This window comes from Chinchilla lanigera, unplaced genomic scaffold (genome assembly GCF_000276665.1).
Source record: "Chinchilla lanigera isolate Chin_1 unplaced genomic scaffold, ChiLan1.0 scaffold00026, whole genome shotgun sequence".
Classification (NCBI taxonomy): domain Eukaryota; kingdom Metazoa; phylum Chordata; class Mammalia; order Rodentia; family Chinchillidae; genus Chinchilla; species Chinchilla lanigera.
Genome location: NW_004955427.1, coordinates 14,409,428 through 14,433,179, shown reverse-complemented (window position 1 = coordinate 14,433,179; position 23,752 = coordinate 14,409,428). Strand labels below are relative to the sequence as shown.

At 41.7% G+C, this 23,752-nt stretch overlaps 1 protein-coding gene across 12 annotated transcripts in view; it reads left to right on the top strand.

The window, feature by feature from the left end:
• The window catches only part of Zbtb20 (zinc finger and BTB domain containing 20), an 821,796-nt gene extending 798,316 nt beyond the window's left edge, over nt 1-23,480 (top strand). For all 12 annotated transcript variants that reach the window (XM_005386415.2, XM_013515065.1, XM_013515064.1 and 9 more), the window contains 2 exons: nt 11,033-12,634; nt 22,317-23,480. In XM_005386415.2, coding sequence (XP_005386472.1) covers nt 11,033-12,634; nt 22,317-22,738 — 2,024 coding nt within the window. In that variant the 3' untranslated portion in view covers nt 22,739-23,480. The remainder of the gene's footprint in view (nt 1-11,032; nt 12,635-22,316) is intronic.
• Nucleotides 23,481-23,752: the final 272 nt, after the last annotated feature.

Sequence of the window (23,752 nt, the reverse complement as noted above, 5' to 3'; positions counted from 1 at the left end):
GCATATTTTCCTTAAGAGGATATCACATACCAATGTCTTCAAGTGCCAACAGACTATTACTTAAGTCCCACCAATTCCCAAGGTTTTGTTTTGTTGTTTTGTTTTGTTTTGTGTTGTGTTGTTTTGGAGACAGGGTCTTTCTCAGGCCTCAAATTTAGGATCCTCCTGCCTCAGCTTCCCACCAATTCACAACTGTATACCATATGTACTACATACTCAAATTTTCAACTTTTCACAACACATAAGCAAAAGCATTAGGAAAATGGACTTCTGTGACCAGAAATGTTACCGAATACACATCATTCTGACAGAGCAATGATTAAATAGCAGTTTTCTTTAGGAAACAATTAAAAACATCATGGGAATAAAAGTAATTTTAAATGCTGAAGACATGTGAAACACATGACTTTGGCTCCACATTGCCCGTTAGTTTGCTCTGTATTGTGGGATATAAAATTAACTCCACCTATAGAATGTAAAGCTACACCCAAGACAGTCAGAGCATCCTCTACTTCAATATCTCACTGTTTTCTGATTGTACAAAACCGAACGAGAACCAATGGGTGATTTCATCTCTTCTAAAACAGCATTTACAGTTCTAAAATATGAAGTGGGATTCCTTGCCTCTTCACAATGTACCTGGAGCTATTTGAAAACTTCCCTACTTCATCAGAGGCTGTACCCTGCCTGTCTTAGGTTTTTCCCCTTTCTGCAGAAAAATCTGTAGTTTCCTGGTTAGCCACTTGGGCTATTTTCCCTTTGCTCGCTTTTTTCTTTTCTTTGTACTCTTTTGTCTGAGGATTTATTCTTTCCCACTGACTTTTGGGCTTTATTTCCACTTTTGCAGCAACAAGTTTAGTTGACAACCTCACCAATCTCTTGGGTACTTCCTTCATCACTCTTTAGCAAAGGCGACGTTCCCCTTGGGTGTCTTGGCAGTGTGGATGGTGTGTGCCTGCTGGCCATAGCACACAGAAAGCCTTTGTAAAGCTGGGCTGTCTGGCTCATACAGGCTCAATTTACTGATGTGGGCCCACTACACAGAGGATGTACAATGAATATCACAGCTTGGGGAATTAAGAAAGGCAATAATAATTTGGTTTGGTTTTGGTTTCATTTGGTTTCATTTGGGCAGAAATGAGGATCAAAAGAGCCAGTTTGAATGAGTTAGAGATGCCCAGGCTTCTTTGGTTTACTGTGGAAGAGAGAATTGAAAGGCTTTGGGGGTTGGAATGTTGGAGTGAATTTGCCACAGAAAATCTAAGCCTCCACCCTGGGAGGGTCTAAAAGATATGACTTTCACTAGTATTTTCAAAGTAAATTTATAAGAGAAGCCCCAGTAGCGTCAGAGTGCTGCGTTCTCAATAAACAGGTCCTGATAGTGGGAATTACTGTCACCCAAATGGAAAACTGAGAAGCAATGAGAATAACTGCATTTTGGGGTGGCAGGAGCCAGGTGTCAGCATCTAGCCCTTAAAGGCAAGGTGTCATAGTTACTGTAATGGGCAGCAGAGGCAAATCATACTAGTCTGACTTGAATGGCAGTGGCTAGTTAGGCTTGGTGTTCCTAGAAGTGAAATAGGTGGGAAACCTACCAAACTCTCACTTCATCTGCACAGAAGAAAACCTTCAGTTCAAGTGCACAGAAGTTAAACTCAAATCATAAAAATGAAGTCCCACAGTCAATTCTGAGACAACTCAGTCTATAGACCAGGAGTTCCTTGCATAAACGGGAGCCTGAGTCCCCTTGAGGAAGGACCCCAGCACACTACCTAAAATGTATGCTGTTCATCTTTCCCCCATCATTTCCAAAGGAACCCTTAGCCTTTTACCAGATAACTGTTTATTGTGGAAAAGTGAATAATCAGATCTTTCATGGACTACTGGACACTGGCCCTGAACTAACATTGATTCCAAGAGACTTGAAACATCTCTTTAGGTTTCCAGGTAGAGTAGAAGTTAATGGAGATCAGCTGATTAGTGGAGTTTTAGCTCATTTTGGCATAGAGTGGCTCCGCTGGGTCCCCAATTCCATCGTGTAGTCATTTCCCCAGTTCCAGAACTTATAATTAGAATAGGTGTACTTAGCAGCCGGCAGAATGCCCGCATTGGTTTCCTTACCTGTGGGAAGAGGGCTATTGTGTTTGGAAAGGCCACATGGAAGCCATTAGAGTTGCTTTTGCCTAGGAAAATAGTAAATCAAAAACAACAGCACATTGCCGGAGGGGTCACACAGATTAGTGCTACCGTTAAGGACTGATGCTGGTGTGGTGATTCCCCTTACATTCCAATTCTCGAACGAGGCAAAAGATAAATGGAGCATGGTGAGTAACGATGGATTGTGATAAATTTAAACAAGTGGTAACTCCAGTTGCAGGTACTGTAAAATATAATTTCATTGCTTGAGAAAATTATTATACATTGTGGTACTTGGTCTGTAGCTATTATTCTGACAAATGCCGTTTCCACCATGTTTGTCCATAAGACCCACCAGAAGCACTTTGCTTTCAGCTGACAGGGTTAGTAACACACTTTCACTGCCCTACTTAAGAGGTATATCAGCTCTTTCACCCGGTGTCATAAGGTAGTTCTCAAAAGACTGTGATCACCTTTTCTTTCCACAAGATGGTACACTGGTCTATTACACTGATGACACTGTGCTTATTGGACCTGGTGGACATGAAATAGTGACCATTTGGACTTATTGGAAAAACATTTGCATGTCAGAAGATAGGAAATAAATCTAACTAAAATCTAGAAGCCTTCTCTCCCAGTGAATTTTACTGAGGTCTGAGAGCATGAGACCTGTCGAGATACCTCTTCTAAAGTGAAGGCTACAACCGAAACAGAAGCACAGTGTCTAATCTGCCTATTGGGAGTTCATTTAGTAGTCAAAGAAGTGTGACAGTGGGCTCATGCTTATGGAATGTACTGGTCTTACCATGTTCACCATAATACTGAAACAGCGGGCTTGACAGAATTGGGGAATGGCCATTTGAAGTTGCAGTTACAATGCCAGCTAGATGGTAATGCGTTGCAGGGCTGAAGCAAGGCTCCCCAGAAAGTTCTATATTTTCTGAATCAGCATCTAGCACATAGTGTTGTTTCTCCCATGAACAAAACTCATGGATCCAGGAATGTAAGAGTGGAAATGGTTGCAGCATCACTCTCTATTGCCCCTACTAATCCACTGTGAAACTTTTCTTCTTGTTCCCTCAACTTTTGCTCTGTTGATCTAGAAATCTTAGTTCCACAAAGAAGAATGTTTCCACCAGGGAACACAACAATGATCCTATTGAACTAGAAGTTATGACTGCCACTTGGCCACTTTGGGCACCCCAGACCTCTGACTCAATAGGCTAAGAAGAGAATTGCAGTGTTGAGTGGATTCACTGATCCAGACAGCTAAGCAGAAATTAGATTATTAGGTCCGGGGATATAGTTCAGCTGTACAAGTGCCTGCCTGGCAAGCGCAAGGTCCTGAGTTCAATTCCTGGTACCAGAAAAAAAGAAAAGAAAGAAGAAATCAGATTACTACTCCATAACGTAGGTAAGGGATATGTCTGGAATACAGGAGCTCTTTTGGGGATCTCTTAATATTTCCATGCTCCATGATTAATATGAATAGAAAACTATAATAACCAAATCCATGCAAGATTCCAAGTAGCACAGACTGTTCAAGAATGAAGATTTAGGGTCTCCCTACCAGCTAAAGTACCATGACCATATGAGGGGCTTATTGAAGCCAAAGAGAATATAAAGGAGGGGCAGAAGAAGGTAATTGTAAATATCAACTAGGACCACATGCCCAGTTACAGAAACAAGGACTGTAATTATCACGAGTATTTTCTTACTATTTGGTTTAGAATACCCCTGAACCAGGCATGGTGGCACACACCTGTAACCCTAGCAATCAGGGAAGCTGAGATAGGAGAATTGCAAATTTGAGCCCAGCCAGGGTAATTTAGCAACTTAGTGAGACCCTGTCTCAAAACAAAAGAAAAAGAAAAAGGGCTGGAGATGTAGCGCAATGTGAAGACCCTGGGTTCAATCCTTACTACTGCAAAAAAAAAAAAATTGTGTGTATATATATATATATATATACTACCTTATAAATATATGTGTGTATGTATATGAGCTCATATGTTACTTAATATGTTTACATATATTATACATATGTATCACTTTAAATATGTGTATGTATGAAGACATCTTTGTTTTCATTTCCCTCATTGTTATTGTATTACATAAGATATAATGACTTTGTATCTCTATTATTGTTAATTTCACTTCATAGCACTTAAATCATAGATTATCAGGAGATGAAGAAACATTACCCCTGGACTTGACTTCTTTTTATGGAGAAGGGATTAGGGTGTTCTCAGTTATACACAGGATAGTCATATGTATCATGTTGGGCAAAACTATTGTTTTCTTATTATCTTTCTTTGGAAATTAAGTACAGCTCACAGAAATTATATGAGTACCAAATTGACAAGGGGTAAACTTTGGATAGTTAATTTTAGCTGTCAGCTTGTCTGGATTAATGAATTATACTACATGGAAAAAGTTTAAAATGTGTTCCCTAAATAGTCTACAGATTTGTATTAACGGAAAGGGAGTCAATGCTGATGAAAACGGGATTCAAACTATAATCTTTACCTTCAACAATTAAAACTATGTGGTTCGTTCAGTCCTCCAATTTCCAGCTGTCATTAGTACTGTATTTCCTTTCGGTCTTCTTGTTTCTATTAATTATTATCTCCTAAAAAGTAGCTTTTGTCACTTTGTTGAGGATTGTTTACATTATCATAGAATATCAACTATCAGTTCTATAAACCTGACAGGTCAGATATACCTCAGTTTCAGAGCTCTGATTTTTGAAAATACTAAAGAAGAGTTTGAAGAGAGATACTTGAATCTCAATCTATGAGTCTGAATTTGGAGAGAACACAGACCTCTATGAAAACGTCACTGATATTATCTCTATGAAGGTACAAATATGTGCATTTATGAAAACTAGAGATACCCACTAAAGCCCACAGATAAAATTTAAAAAAATTTAAATGCTTACAATGTTCTCCAGAAATGTTCCCTGAATGAATGAAAACTCAAGTTATACTAAAGACATACCCAACTATAGTATTAACAATAGTAGAATGTTGTAAACAATCTAAACAAGCTAATAATTTTAGTTATCTTTGTGCAGCTAAAATAATAAGCAGTGACTACAAAAGCACATTCAGCAGTCCCCAATTTTTATAATGTGTTCCTAAAAATATGCTTCAGAAAACCAAATTTCTAAAAGTTAAACAGTTGATTTCTGTTTTATGAGAAGAATCCTGGTATCAGTGGCTAAGAAATGTGTGAAATCCTTGATGGTCCTGGCACCCTGCGTTTAGGCATGCTGCAAGATAGCGGACAGCCCTCTTTTGGAGATGGCCCGGGACATCCCCCTTTTCATCCCAGAGAGGGGGAGTAAAGCTGTACAACTCTTTCTCCTGCAGGCTTCTGACTCTTCTGTGGTCCCCTCATGGTTGTAATGACAGCTGGGATACGCTAAGAGTATAGGGCCAGGTTATCAGAAAGAAGTTTTGCTCTGCCTGCTGCCTTCCACTTGCATCTATGATTTCCCCAGGGCTCCCATCTACCCTCCAAGAATGTGAAGATGCCAGTGGTACAGAAAGGTGAGGGGAGTACAAGACCATTAGTTCTGAATGGTAGAAACTGTGAGCAAGAAACCTCTGTGTTCTCTGGTGCAGGGGCCCAGCAAAGCCCCCTCGGTGTGTAAGTGAAGTGACTATAACTGAGGTCACACCCTTGGCAGGAAATTTGGGGACGAGGGGCCTGAGTTGCCCAAATGGATACCTGCTTTCTCCCGAGTCTGCTTAAACTTTCCTACTATGACCACCTTGACAAGCAGTACCAATATACAGTAGTTTAAGATCATCATTAAGCTCCTGATATACAAAGGATCAACCTCAGTATACAAAAGATATCAAGATTGGAATTAAGGGGCTGGGGATTTAGCTCAGCGGCAAAAGCGCCTGCCTGGCAAGCTCAAGGTCGTGAGTTCGGTTCCCGGTACCGGAGAAAACCCCCAAAAAAAAAAAAAAAAAAAAAGATTGGAATTAATATGATAAATAAAGCTAAGCTGTGGAGGCCTGGCCACCCTAGCCCTATTTTATGTGCTGACCCACTTACCTCATCTGAGCCTGGCGCCCCAGATTGAAAGCCCAAGGGCTTTCGGCCCTGCCATTTGACTTGGACCTATGGCCTTGACCGAAATTCCTATCGGTTTCAATTTGAGATCTGATATTTCCTCCCAAGCCATACAGCCTTAAAATTCCCACGCCCACCCACAGCACCTTGTCCTTGCACTAGCGTCATTTCATATATCCTTTCACTCTCCAGACTAAGAAAGGACGTGGGTTTCACACCTAATTAAAAGAGACTGTATTGCCTGCTTTTTCTTGTTCACTTTCTCTTACACACAGGCAGCTTTTTATTCTCATGCTCAGCCTTGTCCCTGGACCCCCAGAGCTTAAAGGACAGAGCAGAGCAGAATTCCTACAGAACAGAGAGGCAGACCCTCTGCCATCTATCTCACCAGGCAGCTTTTCCCTGCGGAGCTCATCCCTGATTCAGCTCCCTCTGTTTATACCCTACTATAGAGCACATGCCGTAGTACTGCTCCTTGTGTATTTCAAGTTGAATACCAGCACAGGCTGACTTTACGTTTTCACTTCGGTGGAAAGGGTGCAGATTATGTTAAACCACACAGAGAATTCTCTTCAGCACTATTTTTTTTTTTTACTTTGCCATCACTTCTATGTTCATACAACTGTGGATTTTTTTTTAGAGTGAGGAGGCGTCCTCAAATACACAAAATTTGTGTGAAGTTGTGTGGTTCTGTAGAACTGAGGGGGTTGAGTTTTGAGGGGAGAGAGACTAGTTGTTGTGTGGGTTTTTTTTCCTGAATAGCCCAAATGCCTATTCAGTGCCAATCTAGGAAAGAATAGATTTAGCATTTTCACACCATTCCTTCCTATACAGTCCTTGAATAACCATCTAATCAAGATTTGTTTTCAATGGGGAATAAATCTTCTACAGTAGAGTATTTCAAATTTATTCCATTGGAATCTATACATTAATGCCCATTGGTTGAAAAGGACGTGTTCACAAAAGCCTGGACTTCGCCTTGCTGTGGCAGAAACTTTTTCCCACTGTATTAGTGTTAAAAATGAAAGAAAGCCTGGGAAAGGAATTGCCTCGGCATTGTGTGCTGCAGGAACGAGCCGTGCTTGAATGGAGAGGCAGCGTCCCCCTTCGCATCTGTACCCATCTCAGCAGAAAAATGATTCAACTTTTCACGGCTGTTCGCGCAGTGTGAGGCCGGTACACTTCGGGAGACGTTTAAGAATTATGTCTGTAGAAATCCAGCTAGGGTTATCAGGCCAGGTTGCATATGTGTGTAGGTTTATGTTTCTCTCTGTGGCTATTAGTGATGTTACTAACATAACTCAGATTATTTAGCAAATACTCTGTTTAGATGGAATAAATGTGAAATTCAATTAGGTCCAACAAGTAGTTTGAGTTTTTCTCATGCAGTTGTGTGTGTGTGTACGTATGTGTGAATTTGTGTGTGTGTGTGTGTGTATGTGATATGATGACACCTTTTGATGTTGGCCATTTCTCGTCTCCAAAGCAATCTCTGTCATAACTTTCAGTGCCTTTTTTTCTTTTTTGGTACCGGGATTCAAACTCAGGACTTTGCTCTTGCCAGGCAGGTGCTTGTGCCACTGAGCCATATCCCTGGTCCTCAATGCCTTTTCTTCTGCTGAGAATAAGGATGGCCCTAGATCTCTGAGCATTCCAAGTGTCATTCCCCAGGGATCCACTGTGTGCAGAGAAAAGAGCATTGGGAAGCATAGACCCTAATCCCAACCTTGCCACCTGCTAGCTGTGTAAAACTTCAGGCAACTAACTTTAATGCATTGAGAAGCCCAACTTCTTTTTATGTCAAATAGGAATAATAAGATCTGTCCTGAAAACATAGGATTGTTGAAATATGTAAATGAAATGTTACAAGTGAGAGAATTTTGCACTGCCGGTTACTACATGGATATTATTATGAGAACTGTGAGAGAGATGCTTCCAAAAATTATCTGAAAGAAGACAACTCTTCAGCTGGTGTTAGGATCAAATGTGTGTTTTACCTGAATAGAAAAAAGTTTTTAAAGTGAATAAGCCCATCCTATCCAGAGATGATGATTGTACTGCCACCTATTTACAACCAGCTTTACTGCCTACTGTTTTCCTTAAAGGCAAGCAAGTGGGGCTGGGGATTTAGCTCAGCAGCACAGTGCCTGCCTGGCAAGCGCAACATCATGAGTTCAATTCCTGGTACCAGGAAAAAAAATAATAATAATAATAAATAAATAAATAAATAAAGGCAAGCAAGTGACAGCAAAAGTGTATCTAGTGACAGCAAAAGTCTACTTAGAAAACTGTACATTTCTGTGCCTGGACAAGTTGTTTTATCTCTTGCATTGTTCCCCTTTTAGAAGTTAGATGAAGCCCAAGAAACATGAAAACCATGTTAAGTCCTGGGCAGGGGTAGAAGTGGCTGAAGAAAATACTAGACAGACTTTTAGTACAGCTTTACAGCAAATGTGTGCACACCTTCAGGGCAAAGTGTGAAATAGTGAAGCCTGGGTTCAGATGCCAGCTTTTCCACCAATTACTTACGTATCCTTGAGCATGTTCCTAATTTCTCTGGCCTCAATTCCTCATCTATAAAATGGGGAAAATGATAGTAACAATATAATTTCTATGAAGATTAAATAAGATTAAATAAAATACATAAAGTGACATGACAGTGCTCTAAAAAAAAGTTTGCTCTTGTTTTTATTGTACATGAGTGTGGAATCCGCAAGAATTTATAATGTTATCTGTTGACTGAATTCCTGAACATCCCTTCCCGGGTTACTGCCGCCTTCCTCTAGGGCCACATTTTGTATTAGAACAATTGTAGGGAGATCACTGTGATTCTTGATCTGGCAAAGAAAATTTGTTTTACATAAGTGGAAGCTGTATCCTAGAACAACATTTCAGCCATGTAACAGACCCCATGGAGGTGGGAAGAAGGGACTGTCTCACATAAATTAATGCAAATTGTATCACTGAATGTGAACAGAGCTTGCAGGCATTTATTAAATTAAGTTCTCTCAGCATAAGGATGACCACATGAGGCAGGGTAGAAAAGCTACTAGAGTCTGGACTTCCCAGAGCAGGTCCTTATTGTCAGGCAGAGGAGAAAGAATCTGCAAAAGTAGGCTCCCTCCTTTCTGCAGACCTTGAGCTAGAGATTGTTCCTCGCAATCGGGGACAGGAATCAGGGTCACGGACCGGGCAGCAGTACTTGGACATCCTTGTTTTGAAAGCCCTCTTACCTGGTTCTCCTAGACTGATTGTTCACTTGTAAAGGCAAGAATGGAAATTTGGTTGAGGAATAATTTGGAAAGAGGTCTTCTGGAGAGCCATCTAAGAGATGAGGAAGAGAAATAAGAAAGCCCCAGGACTTAGTGCTGTGGCCTTCTGTTTCTTTTTCAATGTTACGGTTGATACATTGTGTCAACTTGGGGAGTCTAGAGGTTTGGCTAAGTGACTCAGCAGGAAGCCAGGGTGCTTACTTTGTATACATCCTGAGCCCGTGGAAGAGGAGGGCATGGAGAGTATGTGAGAGCTACACGCCCCTTAGGTGGGGGTAGCCTGTTTACAATGTAAGGCAGGGGAAAAAAGCTGCTTGGCGCCAGTCTGCCTTTTTGCTCTGGCTGCTTTGCTGTTCGGCTGCCATTCCCCGCTTTGCTCTTGTTGCTTTGCTGTCTTCTGCCTCGGAGCCAGCCAAGTACGGACTGAAACCTCCACAAACTGTAAGCTAAATAAACCTTTCCTTCCTTCATTTTGGGCGTTGGGTATTTTGTCTCAGCAAAGAGAGAAAAGTAACCAAGACATTCAACATGGATCCAGATGCTACTGAAATTATCCCTTAGCTGCAACGCTTAACATATGGGTTAGCATTGGGTCAGGGTAGCAGTGGGTCAGGACCACATAGCTGACTGTTGCCTTCCTCTTGGGAGCTGTTTCACAGTCACCCACAGCAGGTGCATAGAGCATCCTATTACCCACGGTAAATGTGTGTCCTACTCATGGTTTCCTGCTGCTCTCCTGGCCCAATAAACAGTGCGCCTCTTCACTCTTAAAAGTTCCCAGTTTGGATGATACGTGTGATCACCTAGTGTACGTACGCTAGCCTCCCAGCCCTGACCTTTTAAACTTTTCTCGTTCACTAAACCTCAAAACATCACCCGTATCACACATAACCATCCCAAAGCAGTGCTAAGAAGGGTATCAGAGATGATCCCGAAAGCAGGCAGTGAATGCCCTGTAGCTAGCAGATTGCATTCTGCACCCAGTCCACCCAGTCCGTCATCTGGACGGTGGCAACTGGTGGACATCTTGGTCTGGATGAATTTTACAGGAATTTCTGCCTACATGATGTGAGTCATGGTAATATGCCCTATAAGCTAATAGAAAGGGAATTTATTTCTTAACTATGAATATAGTTGCTCTGTTTGAATAAAATAAGGAACTTTCATAAACTGGGGGAAATGTAAACTTTCCCCAAGGCTTATTTAAAGTGGAGGTAGTGTTCCCTGAGAACAAGCCTTCCACTGCCTCGCACTTCTGCTGTGCTGAAATTGTAGGACTAGCAGGCAGATGGCACATATGGTTTTACTTTGGACTGACACCTTCAGCTGAAGCTCTGGGGGATTAATTCGGATTCCATATCCAAAAGAGCTGGGGCACTAAGGTGGAATTGAAGTCTGGATGTGAAGCCTTGTCCCTCTCCCGACCCGTGCCTGCAAAGAGGGCGCTTCTAGCATTACTGCTTTGAGACCTCCGTGTGAGGAATGCAGCCAGCTGGATCTGACCTGTGCCGTTTTTTGTCTGTCTTGCCGCACTGCAGGTGACATCAGTTGCAAGGGGATGACCGAGCGCATTCACAGCATCAACCTTCACAACTTCAGCAATTCCGTGCTCGAGACCCTCAACGAGCAGCGCAACCGTGGCCACTTCTGTGACGTGACGGTGCGCATCCACGGGAGCATGCTGCGCGCACACCGCTGCGTGCTGGCAGCAGGCAGTCCCTTCTTCCAGGACAAGCTGCTCCTCGGCTACAGCGACATTGAGATCCCGTCGGTGGTGTCCGTGCAGTCGGTACAAAAGCTCATTGACTTCATGTACAGCGGCGTGCTGCGCGTATCGCAGTCTGAAGCCCTGCAGATCCTCACGGCCGCCAGCATCCTACAGATCAAAACCGTCATAGATGAGTGCACGCGCATAGTGTCGCAGAACGTGGGCGATGTGTTCCCGGGCATCCAGGACTCCGGCCAGGACACGCCGCGGGGCACTCCCGAGTCGGGCACGTCGGGCCAGAGCAGTGACACGGAATCGGGCTACCTGCAGAGCCACCCACAACACAGCGTGGACAGAATCTACTCAGCGCTCTACGCTTGCTCCATGCAGAATGGCAGCGGTGAGCGCTCCTTCTACAGCGGTGCGGTGGTCAGCCACCACGAGACTGCGCTCAGCCTGCCCCGCGACCACCACATGGAAGACCCCAACTGGATCACCCGCATCCACGAGCGCTCGCAGATGGAGCGCTACATGTCCACCACCCCCGAGACCACGCACTGCCGCAAGCAGCCCAGGCCCGTGCGTATCCAGACTCTGATGGGCAACATCCATATCAAGCAAGAGATGGAGGACGATTATGACTACTACGGGCAGCAAAGGGTGCAGATCCTGGAGCGCAATGAATCTGAGGAGTGCACAGAAGACACTGACCAGGCCGAAGGCACCGAGAGTGAGCCCAAAGGCGAAAGCTTCGATTCAGGAGTCAGCTCTTCTATAGGCACTGAACCCGACTCGGTGGAACAGCAGTTTGGGCCTGGGGCGACACGGGAAGGCCAGGCCGAGCCCACGCAACCGGAGCAGGCTGCTGAAGCCCCTGCTGAGGGCAGCGCACAGCCAAACCAGCTAGAAACAGGTGCCTCCTCTCCAGAGAGAAGCAATGAGGGGGAGATGGACAACACAGTCATCACTGTCAGCAACAGCTCAGATAAGAGCATCCTGCAACCGCCTTCGGTCAACACATCCATCGGGCAGCCGTTGCCAAGTACCCAGCTCTACTTACGCCAGACGGAAACCCTCACCAGCAACCTGAGGATGCCTCTGACCTTGACCAGCAACACACAGGTCATTGGCACAGCTGGCAACACCTACCTGCCAGCCCTCTTCACTACCCAGCCTGCAGGCAGTGGCCCTAAGCCTTTCCTCTTCAGTCTGCCACAGCCCCTGGCAGGCCAGCAAACCCAGTTTGTGACGGTATCCCAGCCCGGCCTGTCGACCTTCACTGCACAGCTGCCAGCGCCACAGCCCCTGGCCTCATCTGCAGGCCACAGCACAGCCAGTGGGCAAGGTGAAAAAAAGCCTTACGAGTGCACTCTCTGCAACAAGACTTTCACCGCCAAACAGAACTACGTCAAGCACATGTTTGTACATACAGGTGAGTATAGGCTCCTCGACAGACCTGGCAGCAGGGGGGAAGGGGGCTGCGGGGAAGAAAGAGCAGGACTGCAGGTAGAAGGGAAGGTATGGGATCATCTTTCAGATTTTAAGGAAACTCTACCCCAAAGCCTCTTCTAGAAATCCCAGCTGTGCCAGAGTCATAGGAATGAAGTACCCTGCCACTGAAGTATGAAATCACAGAAACCCTTTATGGGAAAGGGATTTCCTAGGGCTGTGCAGCCTGCAGAAGAAAAGAATCAGGGCCTAATGTAGGCTTTATCCAAGTACTTGACTTTCAGAGGCAGCTTAATGCAGTGGTTCAGAGCTTGAGCACTAGAACCAGATTACATGGATTTGAATTCAGGCTTAGCCACAGCCAAACATTGTCACCTTGAGAAAATCAATTTTTCTGTGCCTCAGTTTCCTTGTCCAGAAAATGAGAATACCTTCTTTATAGTGCTGCTTTTGAAGATTATATTAATTAGCATACATGAAGTTCTTAGAAGAGTTTGTAACACATAATAAACATGGTATAAGTAGTAGATATTATTGACATTATGAAGATAGCTGGGAGGAAGGTTTCAGAACTGGAGCAGTGATTGAAAGTTCTGCGGAACTTCAACTAAATAGAAGAAAACTTATTAGCAATTGGAGCTGCTCTGTACAGATTGTTTCCAAAAGAAGTGAGTTCCTTTACCTAGAGGTACTTAAGGACAGAATGGATGATTATTTTATAGGACTGACATAGAGGGGATTCGATTATCAAGATGAGTGTCTCCCTGGATTTTATAATTCCAGAGCTAAGATCTCCTGCCTCTCAGGCAGTACTTTTTCTTAGTTCCATAATCATCCATACACGTATGATTAATATTTCACGTAGATTCTCTGTACCTAGAATGCTGACCACAGTGATGACATCATATTTGAACTTCTTACGAGAGTTCACTCTTCTGGTAAACCTGTGGTTCCAGAGACCACAAATAATTAAGTGACAATTTGCCAGAGAAAAGTTGAATTCCAATACATGAAAACAAATTGTTTTCTTAAAGCAGCCTGTTTCTTAGCTGAAATTGTTGTGAACCTGAGATAGGACATAAAACATGTATGTTTAAATTGAGAAAGAGAAAACAACCAATAGATATGGACACAAGGTACCCAACAGTGACCAGAACAACTGAAATAGCACATTATGTAAAATGAACTTTGTCTTCTTTGCAGTCCAGTTTAAGACAAGACATTATGTAAATCAATGTACGTGTCTTTATACAGATCAACTGCACTTAAAGATTATGATTTTCACACCTCCAAATAAACATGGTGACTCACTACTGAATTTAGAAAGACAGGTAATTGCAAGTCACTGTATTTACTTGGGGCACTTGTGAATGCAGTAATAACCTGAGATCAATCAAGAGAAGTTAATCAACTAGCAGCATTTTATTTATATAGCAGCATATGGCAGAGTGCTCTCAAAGAGTTTATGTCATTTCTTCCTCTGAATAGCAGTTATAAGATATCAGATTAAGGGTTGGTGCAAAAAAGAGACCATTTGTGGAGGGTTCTCCTTAGCCAGAGTTAACATTGCTAGTCTTGGATCTGTAAACATCTGTTGTCTTATTCAGTACATCTCTTCCAGGAGAACTATCAGATATAAAATTCACACATTGTATTAGACCACATATTGAAGCATTGCTTTAAATTTGCAATATTAAATGTTCAGTATACTACCAAAAATTGTCCTTTTTGATGCATTCATCCTATAGACTAACCACAGGATTCTGTAATTAACCTGTTAGAAAACCAGCAATAGATTTGCACACTTAGACATCATAGATGCAAACAGCTGTAGATAAAGTCACTTTATATATCTGAGTTATGCTGAAAGTATGGTCCTCAAAGTGCTAGCAAACTGTGGAGGTGTTTGCATTAGTGCATATAATGTGGCCCACATCTAGAAATAATTAATCATGCACATATATCAGCTGGGCAACACATTTTTAAAAAGCAACACTCTCTTCCCTCTCATTCTAGAATGGTTTTGCAGTGGTAGTTTGGGAAGACCATCTGTCTTTTAAGCCTTTCGTATAACTAGAAGAGTCTGTAAGAGAAGAAAGTTTAAGAAAAATTGGTCACGTTTTCAAAAGGCAAGGTAGCTCGAACATGTGGAGGTAATTAAGGACCTCAGTTCAATGTGGCCCACATTTCTAAAGTTCTCTCTACTTTTTTAGTAAAACATCAAAAAAAGTGGGACCTCCCAACTTTACAGGAGCCCAGTGTCATTTTCAATGATGAAAATCCAGAGGCAAGTTTCAAATGTTAGTATTAAAAAGATTCTGGAAAGTACTGTGGATACTTGGAAGAGCAGAGGTGGACTTGATGTTCATACCCATGGTCTATCTGAAAAGAATCCTACCAAGAAGAATGACTGTCATTATTACTTGCACCACCTCCACCTAGGAAACACTGAGTTCCTTTGCTCTGCATCTCATCTCTGAATATGCATTTTGAACGTGTTTCCTTCCTTTGTGGGATTTAGGCTGAATCAGTGTGATAGTCCTAGGGCTGCCTAGACTTCCTTCATAGCAATTACTTTTTTATTTCTGAACAATTTTTATAAGAGTGAAAGAAATTTCCTCACCTAATCGTTCTTTACCTACTGCCAAACAAGCCACAGTAGGACTTCTTTACCTCTCAGAATTTTTTGTATCATTTATTCTGGCTTCCTAAGAGTTGTGAAGAAGGAACTCATGAGTTTAGGACATGTTTGAAAGCAAAGGAGTTAGAGAAAAACAAAGATAGCACAAACCATCCTGGTATGGAAGACATGGAACAAAGCAAGGTCTTTCCATATGTCTCCAATCAAGGAAAAAAAAAAAAAACAGAGGTCAAAATAGACAAATGTGAAAAGGAAGGTAGAGGATATTAGAAGGGTAATTACTGGATAGCTCAGGTAGACAATGAAGCAAAGCAATGGGAAGAATTCAACTATAACCATAGAGCAGTGTGATCCCCATACAAGGAGCGTGCAGATTCCCTCCCAACCCCGCCACACATCTTCTGTCAGAACTTTGCATGAAGCTCAGCAACCTGTGCTCTAACGAGGCCCGATTTATTCTGAAGTTGAGAATTGCTGCTTAGAGAGCTGAGCCCGGGTAATTAGGAGGAGAATGACGTCGGGTTGCTTTTCCTATATAGCATTGTTTCCTAAAATTCCACTAGCAAGAATCTATATGTTAGGAAAAAGTAAACCAGAGTTATGGACAAAAGCTTGAATTTGTAGTGGCTAAATTATGTTTCAGAAGCTGTCTCTCGGCTTAATTAAATCCAAATTATTAAAACAAAAATAAGAAGCTGCCTGTCAACTCTAAGCAGTGAGCGCAGTCTTCCAAACTACAGAGGTACCACGACAAATGCACCCCTGCTGATACTGACTAGTACAGTCCTGACTTGTGTTACACATGTGGCCATCTTCACACCTTCCCATTAGAATGAAAAGTCTGAAAGAGCAGAAGCACACATATAATGTGTATCATACATCGGTGTACCCAACATATAATACTGTACAAATAGTAAGCATCCAATCATATTTAATCAATGACTGAACCAAATCCTTCCACAATGGTGTCTAATGACTTCCCAAGGGTGACTTGTTTATTTTGTGATGTAGCTCCATAGATATATTAAATATTTTCTCCAAAGATCTAAACATGTTACAAATAGCATGTTCTGTTACTTTGTTCTACGTAACCAAATAACACTCATAATAATCGGAATGACCAGGATGGTTCTGGAGTATTTATTAACCTCCAAATGTAAGATTACCAGATGTAGCAAACAAAGAGATGAAACAACCATTTCAATATTAAATTTGATTTTTCAGATAAACAAGAAGTATATTTTTAGAATATGTTCTATGCAAAATGTATGACTCACCTATACTAAAAATTTTTTATTATTTTTCTGAAACTCAAATTTAAGAAAGTGTCATATATTTTATGTGGCAACCCTTTCCAGGTAGAGCTATCTTGTAAGATCCAAACTTAGGATTTTTGCCTTAAAACTCTATAAATGAATATGGGCTAACATATGTACTTGCTTAGCAAATGTTTGTTGAGTGAGTATGTAAATGAACGTTTAAAAATGTAGGCATGCTTTCCAGGAGAACTTAATTCAAGGAATTTATACATAAATGCATCTTTTCTCAGCAAGACTTTTAGATTTCTTTCTCTCTCTTTTTTTTAACTAGCAAGAGAATATATTATACAGATTTCTATCTTCCCACTTACATCTTTTTCACCAACAAAAGGTAAATGCATTGGTTTTTTTTCTAAATCACACTATCAACCGTTTTTGATAGTGGTGACCGTTTTTAGCCCATTGATATCCTCTGCACATAAGATAATTTTGCTTGTTACTTGGAGAAGCTCAGCTATTTCAGTCATGAAGTCAATGTAAATAGAGTAATAATAATAACATAACAGTGTTAGCAATGGGTAACAATAGTGGCACCAGGACAGTGTGATAGTCTACATAGGGATCTTGAAGTGTTACTACTATCAAGCCAGTGAGGGTAAGGGAGGGTGAGTATAAAACTGAAGTAAAAGCCTCTGTTTTACCACTTTGTGACTGAGTAGTGATTATAGGAAGTTCTTTCTAATTTCAACCTGAAACTCAGTTTTTCACATCTTCATAGTATGTATTTTATATAGTTGCTGTGAGAATTAAGTAATTTACGTGAAAGCACTTGGCTATAAGTGCTATAAAACTATCAAAGCTGTTAGGAATATATGTGTTATAGATGTTATAGTGGCATCATCCATTGTGCAGCATAGAGAGCCAGAAATTGTTTGCTGACAGGGGAAGGGGAAGTAATCTGCTCAGGGTAGTGTCTTCTTCCCCAAGTACCGGGGATTGAGCCACGGCCCACAAGGAACTACATCTCCATTCTCTCTTTTTTTTTTTTTTTTTTTTTTTTTTTTTTTTTGTATTTTTGATTGATTGATTGAGACAGGGTCTGCATAAGTTGCTAAATTATGGAGACTGGTCTCAAATTTATAGTTCTTCTACTTGAGCCTCCCACAATGCTGGGATTATACGCATGTACCCTCATACTCATCTTGGCTGGTATCTTACTCTTCGATATTATTGATTTGTTGGGTGTAAATGTTATTTTTTGCAGATACTAACATCTACCTTAGGCATAAAATTATGAGAGAGGGGAAAAAAGTTATAAGAGAGGGTAAGTAATGTGGGTGAAGTTCCCCGAGTTCTTCAGAATTCCCCTTACCACCAAAATATTTTAGTTTCACTGAAGCCACAGGTGTTTTGTCCCTGCAGTGTGTCCCCAGGAGCCAGTCACCAGGAACGGGCCAGAAAGATTGGCCAGTGATCTTGCCAACTGTATCTTAGGGTTGTGGGTTCTCCTTAAACCTCAGCTCTCTGTAGACCAAACTCCACAGCCAGTGCAAGCTCCATACAATTTCATGTGAGCACACTTCCATTGTTGATACTGCATCTTTCTCACTTCCTGGTCTGATCTTGATTTCCTCATTCGGAGGCTCTGCGTGTTCCAGGACACCCAGCTCTCCTCTTTGTCTTCCTTCCTTGCTACCTGCTGCATCACCAAGCACTCTGTCTTGGTTTTTCAACCTCTCACTGTGCTTACCCAAAGAGGACAGTATTGTGCTACAACAGAGGAGAGAGAGACAGGGAGAGTAGGAGAGGCAGATAGGAGCATTGCTTCTGAAAACAGCCATAGAGTAGCATTCACTGTCCTTTCTGCAGCCCAGAAGGAGCCTAGCTAGACTGAGAATCAGTAGAATAAGTGAGCCCATGGCGAGTCCCTAATACAAAGGTCACTTGGCAAAATCAGGGTTTCTTAGCCCATTACATTGGCTTTTGCTGGAACGTTTCAAGCTTTGAGCAGAACCCTCTGCATCTCCTCATTTAAGCAACATCTTTTTTTTCACTTGTCAGTCACAGTAAAGGAAATACCAGAGCTGGTCTATGAGAAGGAGTTGAAGGGCAAACATTGAAAACTGGAGAAAAATACAAACTTTCACCTCTTCCCTACCCTCGAAAAGACAATAAAGGACACTGCCTCTCCGCTCAGTTCTTCACCTGTCATTTGGCTTCTCTGCCTCCAGTGTTCCAGTCGCTGCTTGATAAGAAATCCTCTGTCTATTCTGTCAGTTAGCATTTCATTCGTGATACCACTTATTTCATCAGCATAGATAAATAGCAGACTGTATAGCGTAGACTATACAGACAGTACCCTGAACTCTGAATTGCACAGCTGTAGTATACTTGTTCACTTTATTGATTATCTGAAACAACTTTTTAAAATTCTGAATTGGCTTCCCTATGCCAGGCAAGTCATTTCTCTGTCGAATTCATCTATCTTCAGTTCCTTTGTGCTAAGTGGAATAGTTTGGTTTTCCTTAAAAAGATCACATCCTGTGCTAAGTGCTTTTTCTCTTTATGTTTCAAAACAACATCACAAGCAAGTACTTCTGTATTATTTCTATAGATAAGGAAACCGAGGTTTAGAGAGGTTAAATAACACGCCTGAGTCACTCAGCCAAGAAAATGGAATTTGTATCTGACTCCTACATCTCTATAGCCCCAAAATGGTTCACTTTAAAGTGAAGGGATTCATGTGAGCTTGTCCTTAATGTTGTAATTTAAGTATCCACTTTGCTTTTAGTATCCCTTAGTGACAAGTGAGTCTTCTTATTTCTGACCATAGGCTCAAACCTGGAAAGCTGTCTGCTGTCATTTATCTTCCCTTTTCCTTTCTTCACTTGGAGAGCAACAATCAGCAGACCGTGTCCGTTTCATTTATAGTTGCTATATCGCTTATAAGAAATATGCGGGAAAATCTGATAGGAAAAGAATAACATTTCGTATGGGTGATATTGCTCCAAGTCCATACATTTAGAAAGGAAAACTGTGGACACTGAGTAATCTCAAACTAATCCCCTGTTTAACCAGACAGTTCCTGCAATGCCCACGCTCCACCATCACAGCATTTTAATAATTACAGGGAACACCTTCCTTCAAAGGGCCCCAGATGCTTTGCAAACGTTTTATCCTCACTAACCGGCATACCGCTTTTCTGTGGCACGGAAGGGGACAGGATACTTTGTCCTGTTTAGAATGTGGAACTGCTAATATATTGAGAGACTGAGCAGGTTGCCATTGGGTCATTTGCGGGCAAGGCCAGAAGTAGAGTTGTCTGGGCATGGGGGCCACTTGAAGCAGAGACCAGCAAACTTACAAGCCATGGCAGGTGCTTAGTACAACTCCTCCCTTACAGAAAACAAAACACACCTAGAGAGATTAAAGCATTTCAGAAGCCCAGGGTCACACAAATAATTAATGGCAGAACTGATACTACATGCATACAAACAACATACATATATATGCTATTGAGAGAAAGATGAAAACTGTGAAAAATTAATTTATAGTCAGATGAGAAGGGTGTGAAAATAAACGGCCTTTGTCAGTGACCTTGCCTGAGGAAAAGCACACAGTTAGAAGGTGAAAGTTTCAAATAGCAAGAACATTTAGCACAGACAAAGTTTCAACTTCCTCACAGCCAAAATACCATCTGGAACTTAAGGCATGCTTCTCATTAAAGGTGACAGGTGGACATGTTTTAAAAGATATTTGGCCGCCTATCGTAGCCACTATAAATTGTACTGAAAGTACAAGGATAGCAAAGACCAGCTGAATTCCAAGCATGTTTACAGCTGACATAAACGTTTTAACTAAAAATAACACACATGACTGTCTCTCTTAGGGAATCTCTCATTTCAAAAAAATTTACCGACATAAACATTATGCATAGACAGCTCTTCAGCAAACTGAGATTATTAGCCATGATCCTTTCCTAACTTCTTCTATTTTAGTCTAAAAGTGGACTAAAATGAGAACTATTGTTCTCACCTAACCTTGTGGTCCTTGCATCATATTGTCCCATCAATGTGCCGCAGAACAAGTCCTTTTATATTTTAAAACACAACAACCACAACAAAAACCAATGGGAGAAAATTTCACAAAATGGATTGTGAACCTAAAAACACTTAACGCCGAGCCTGGCACATAATAAACATATAATACCTGGTGATTGTTTTTATTGCTGTTAATACTGTGACACGTGAAACTGCCTCTATTTCATAATAGGAACATATTCAAGACATATACTTTACATGGAAATTACCTGAAAATCAAGAAGTCGATTCCTTGCCCTGCTGAATCTCTAGTGCAGAGGTTGAGACATTACCCTAGAGAGGTTCTGGCTTTGGGTTTTTAGGCCAACCACATTATAGAAATGTACATAGAAGGAACTTTCTGCTCTGAGGTAGGTGCCTCTGTTGGACAATCGGTAATAAAATGGGAGAGATATATTAATCCCTTTATGTAGTTCATCTCACCTATCGAGCACAGAATAACAAAAGCTGAGAACAAACAATACAAACACAAACAAGTGTTTAAGTAATTATCCGCAGAGATGTCATAGATCCACAAACTTGCCCTATAGAAGAATCCTCATGTCATGATTCAATGACTGAGAAATCTTACTTACTTTACTATTTTTAACTAGCTTGATCATTTGGTTCCTAAGCCAATGGCAAATCAAAGCAGTAAATGAAGAGGAAAAAAAAGACTTCTGCCAAGAGGCTAAGAAAAAAGAAAGAGAGAATAACTATTCTAGAAACTGACCTAAGTTTAAAAAGCATATGGAACCATTTAATGGAGTGGGGGGGCTTGTAATAAGAATACCATGCAAGTATTCCCACACCACCCTTGGTGGTCTACAAAGTGATTTCGTATGTATTTTCTGTCAACATCAGCACAACGAGGTAAGTAGGACTCTACCTCGGAGCCATTTGGTGATTTGTCTTAGTGATATAGTGTGTTGGTGCCTAAATTTGAACAGCATCGTTTGATTTGGAGACCAGCATGTTATCCACCACCCACTCAACTTTCACACCTATGAAGGCCCAGCTACAGCTCTGTGCTCAATACAAAATAGCCCGTTAACTCGTACTACATTTAAGGACGATTTCTCCCTAAAATCTATAAAACTGGAAAAGCGTAGCTCTTCTGAATAATGTCTATGTTAACAAGTATCTTCCAGACTTAGAATTATGATGAATACATTTACTAAGCAAAATAGTAAGTGGGAAATAGGGACTTTTCCAAAAGACCCAAGCTATATGACAAATATTCCTAATCCCCACAGAATCAAAAGAACCTCATTTCTCCAAAGAACTATTGTTTCTTATATTTATTTGACACTGTTAATGAGAAGCAATTAAATCCCTAATTAAGATACTGAAAATGACTCCTGAAAAAGTAGCCCTCCCTTTTCTCCACAGCACAATCTTAAAAGACTTTTAGTGGGGGAGACCTTGTAGTTTTTGAAGATAGCCATTTTTGAGCATGTGGAAAACTAGACTATCCTGGCATCCCTTAAAGCAAGATTTCTCTGATCATGAGAGGCCAAGAAGGCCTGGAATTTTCCAACCAAAAATGATCCATTCAACAATCAGATTTTATTTGTAAAATTCTTTTGTTTTTCTTTTTTGTTGTCTTGTTTTTCTGTCTTTTCATTTTCCCACCTTGGCTGTGTCTCGCCCTGTCCTGCTCGCTGTCTCTTCCTACATCAACAGGTGAGAAGCCCCACCAATGCAGCATCTGTTGGCGATCCTTCTCCTTAAAGGATTACCTTATCAAGCACATGGTGACGCACACGGGCGTGAGGGCGTACCAGTGCAGTATCTGCAACAAGCGCTTCACCCAGAAGAGCTCCCTCAACGTGCACATGCGCCTCCACCGGGGGGAGAAGTCCTACGAGTGTTACATCTGCAAAAAGAAGTTCTCCCACAAGACCCTCCTGGAACGACATGTGGCTCTGCACAGTGCCAGCAACGGGACCCCTCCCGCAGGCACACCCCCGGGTGCCCGCGCTGGCCCCCCAGGCGTGGTGGCCTGTACGGAGGGGACCACCTACGTCTGCTCCGTCTGCCCAGCAAAGTTTGACCAAATTGAGCAGTTCAACGACCACATGAGGATGCATGTGTCTGACGGATAAGTAGTATCTTTCTCTCTTTCTTATGAACAAAACAACAACAGAAAAAGAAATAAACAAACAAAGCTATGGCACTAGAATTTAAGAAATGTTTTGATTTCGTTTTTACTTTCTGTTTTTGTTTTTGTTTTGTTTCATTTTGTACTACATGAAGAACTGTTTTTTGCCTGCTGGTACATTACATTTCCGGAGGCTTGGGTGAATAATAGTTTTCCCAGTCTCCCTTGGATGGTGGCCTTAAGGCCTGGTAGTGCTTCAGGAGATCCACTGGTTGGATCTCTAGCTACTGGCCTCTAAATACAACCCTTCTTTACAAAAAAATCTTTTTAAAAAGTTAAAAAAAAAAAAAGAAAAAAGAAAAAAAAAAGAAAAAAATTTTCCACTTGTGAAGAGCACTACAAAATATATAACAAAATCTAAAAGGCCTACTGTCTTTAAGTACACCGCTTGCAGTGTTTCCATGGACATTTTCACAATTCTGGCCGCTTGGACTTCACAGTAACCAGTAAAACTGTGGAATATCACTTCTGGTGAAAACCCAGAGGAAAGGCCCTGCTGTTTTCCACCTACCACGCTGTCTGATTTCATAAAAGGGCTGTGGGGGTGGGAGGGGGCAGTGGGGTCAGTGGTGTGGGAAAGCGGGGAATGGCAGGCTTCTCCCCTAGATTCTGCCTGCCTCCACACACCCTGGCTCGTGTCCTCCACGTCCCCCCCTTTCAGCAGAAGCCAGGAAGACTTGGACAAGCAACAAGCAACAGTGGCTATCGTATTTATTCAGTGTCTTCGCTGGGCCACAGCCTCGGCACAATCAAGAGGGACTTTCATGAAAGGCAGGAATGCAGATAAAACAAAGATATCAGAGATTTGCACCTATGTTTCTAGGTACAAGAGGATTATTTCCAACAATCTTTGCAAAAAAAAAAAAAAAGTGTCAGGATATATTCTTGTGGAAGAGAAAAAGAAAGAGAAATGGAGGGTGGGGGGGACAATAAGAAGTTCTTGAGGCTTTTTTAATTC